At 39.0% G+C, this 2,027-nt stretch overlaps 1 protein-coding gene across 1 annotated transcript; it reads right to left on the bottom strand.

Moving 5' to 3' along the window:
* Window positions 1-356: 356 nt before the first annotated feature.
* LOC104455134 (acetyl-CoA-benzylalcohol acetyltransferase) lies at window positions 357-1,243 on the bottom strand. The gene is made up of 2 exons (XM_010069976.2): window positions 1,093-1,243; window positions 357-1,051 (listed from the first exon to the last, which is right to left on the bottom strand). The coding sequence occupies exons 1-2, from the start codon at window positions 1,241-1,243 to the stop codon at window positions 357-359; spliced, it is 846 nt and encodes a 281-aa protein (XP_010068278.2).
* Between the last annotated feature and the right edge of the window lie 784 nt (window positions 1,244-2,027).

Genomic DNA, 2,027 nt, shown 5'->3' on the forward strand with positions numbered 1-2,027 from the left:
TTGTTTAAGAAGAATCATCTCATTTTCATTGGTGGTCATCCATGCATTGATTTCTCCGCTCTCTTTGTCGTCGATAAGAAAAATCGATCTGAAATTCGTCGACGCGTTACTGACAAGAGCCGGCCTTTCCCACCCGAATCATTCTCATACAGCCCGAATCGGCACCAGCTACTAATGTTAACGAGACACTCTTCGCCTGCGAACACTATCTTGAGGAGTTCGATTATAGAATCGCCCATCATCGAGCAGAGCTCCTCCCCATATACTATATTGTTGCCCATTTTAGTTTTGGCGTCCAATATCATGCTTCGCATCACGTTCACCATTGCATTGAACTCGAACTTGCTTTCGCCGGCTCAGGTTGACCGGACTGCGCAAACAGTAAGGCGAAGAGATTGCCACAAGAATTCGCGGGTATTTGCTAGACTGACTTTCTCACGCAAGTTTATTGGCGTACAAACCACGAAAGTCCTGTGTCCACTGTGCGTATTTCGATCAATACTGAAGAAAGCCCTACTTATTAGTGCCGAAACAACCTGCCCCCTTGAAGGCTGGGAAGTGTAGGCCATTGAATCCTTTGCATTGTCCCTGGCCAGGGCTTTCAGCTTCGATATAGCATTACTGCTGAACCTGAACCTCCTCATGACGTAACCCTCGTTGCCGATACGAGGTTGAGACCACTTCAGAACCACCGACCCTTTCACTGGGAATAGAGATGACAACTCGAAACTTGGACAGACTATCGCGTCTATGTTACCTCGACAAGCAGTAGCCCACGAATTAATGAACATGACCATGGTGTACATGTCACCAATCTTGTGTGTAAAGCGTAGGCCAATCGCTAATCCATTGCACTCGAACGTATTCACTTGAATCACAACTAATGGATTGCCTACTACTTTGGTTGGGAATTTCGATAAAAGGTCAAGCAAATCCATTTCGAGGTCTCCATGGAGAAGCTGATCAATCTGGTCCTCCACTTTGGCATGGACGAACTCAACTCCAACGTCGTTACAGTCGATAAAACAACCGTCATCCTTGACATATCTCCCTGCCATAAAATAAAAGAGCGTTAGGGTTTTGGAAAGTGACTCCTCCATTTGGTGAAGCCTTCGAGGAATATCAACTTCAGGGTTCTCAGTATTATCTCTACAGTAAACATAACGCCGATATAATTTGGCATTTGAAGATCCATTGATGTCAGTTCGGCGTCGGCGCTGACGGCTTGACGAACTTCTTCCATTGTACTTCCACCGTCATGCTTGGAAGTAATTTAGTCAAACAAGGATGGGAGAATGGTTGTGTGCAAGCAATGCCCGTTTTATAGTGCGCTCCAAGACAAAATTTAAGTCTTGGAACTAATATGAATTTTAGGACTGCAACTAAAAGAATCTTCTTGTTGGTATATCCACTTCCTGTCTCCCACATCAATGAGGATAAAGTTTCTTCGAGACCAACTCAAATAATGACAAATTTAGATTTTATTGGACATTAAGTAGTGCCCATTTTTAAAGGCTAGTTTGCAGTCTAACAGGTAATTTATTATACTAATTTAAAGACAGTTAATAAAAAAAGTGTTAGTACTATGAAAAACCCTAACGCGATATACATGTTATAAATTTACCAAAAACTATTTTTTTAAATCATGAAAAACTCTAAACTAATACGCATGAGACAAATTTATTTCAAATTAATTTTTTATCCCAAAAAACCCCAAACTGATAAAGCGATGATAAATATTATCTTCATTAAATTAGATTAATATCATGAAAAATCACAAAACTAGTACACATATGACAAACATAGCGTAATACCCTAAAGTGGTACACTTGTTAACTTTCATATGTCATTCAACTCAACAATTTAGCAATAAACTAATATATGGTAAATTTGTCACAAATGTATAAGTTTCAATTTTTTACTAATCAAAAATTAGCTTTGAGTAAAAATATTATAGGTGTACTAGTTTAGAATTTTTTATGGTAAAAAATTAGTTTGGAGTAAATTTGTTATAAATATACTAGTTT

This window comes from Eucalyptus grandis, chromosome 3 (genome assembly GCF_016545825.1).
Source record: "Eucalyptus grandis isolate ANBG69807.140 chromosome 3, ASM1654582v1, whole genome shotgun sequence".
Classification (NCBI taxonomy): domain Eukaryota; kingdom Viridiplantae; phylum Streptophyta; class Magnoliopsida; order Myrtales; family Myrtaceae; genus Eucalyptus; species Eucalyptus grandis.

Bases quoted from the DNA above. Each gene is read 5' to 3' on its own strand.
- LOC104455134 (XM_010069976.2), bottom strand. From the start codon at position 1,243: ATGGAAGAAGTTCGTCAAGCCGTCAGCGCCGACGCCGAACTGACATCA. The intron at 1,052-1,092 runs GTCACTTTCCAA...ATTTTATGGCAG, and splicing joins AGGCTTCACCAAATGGAGGA to GGAGATATGTCAAGGATGAC.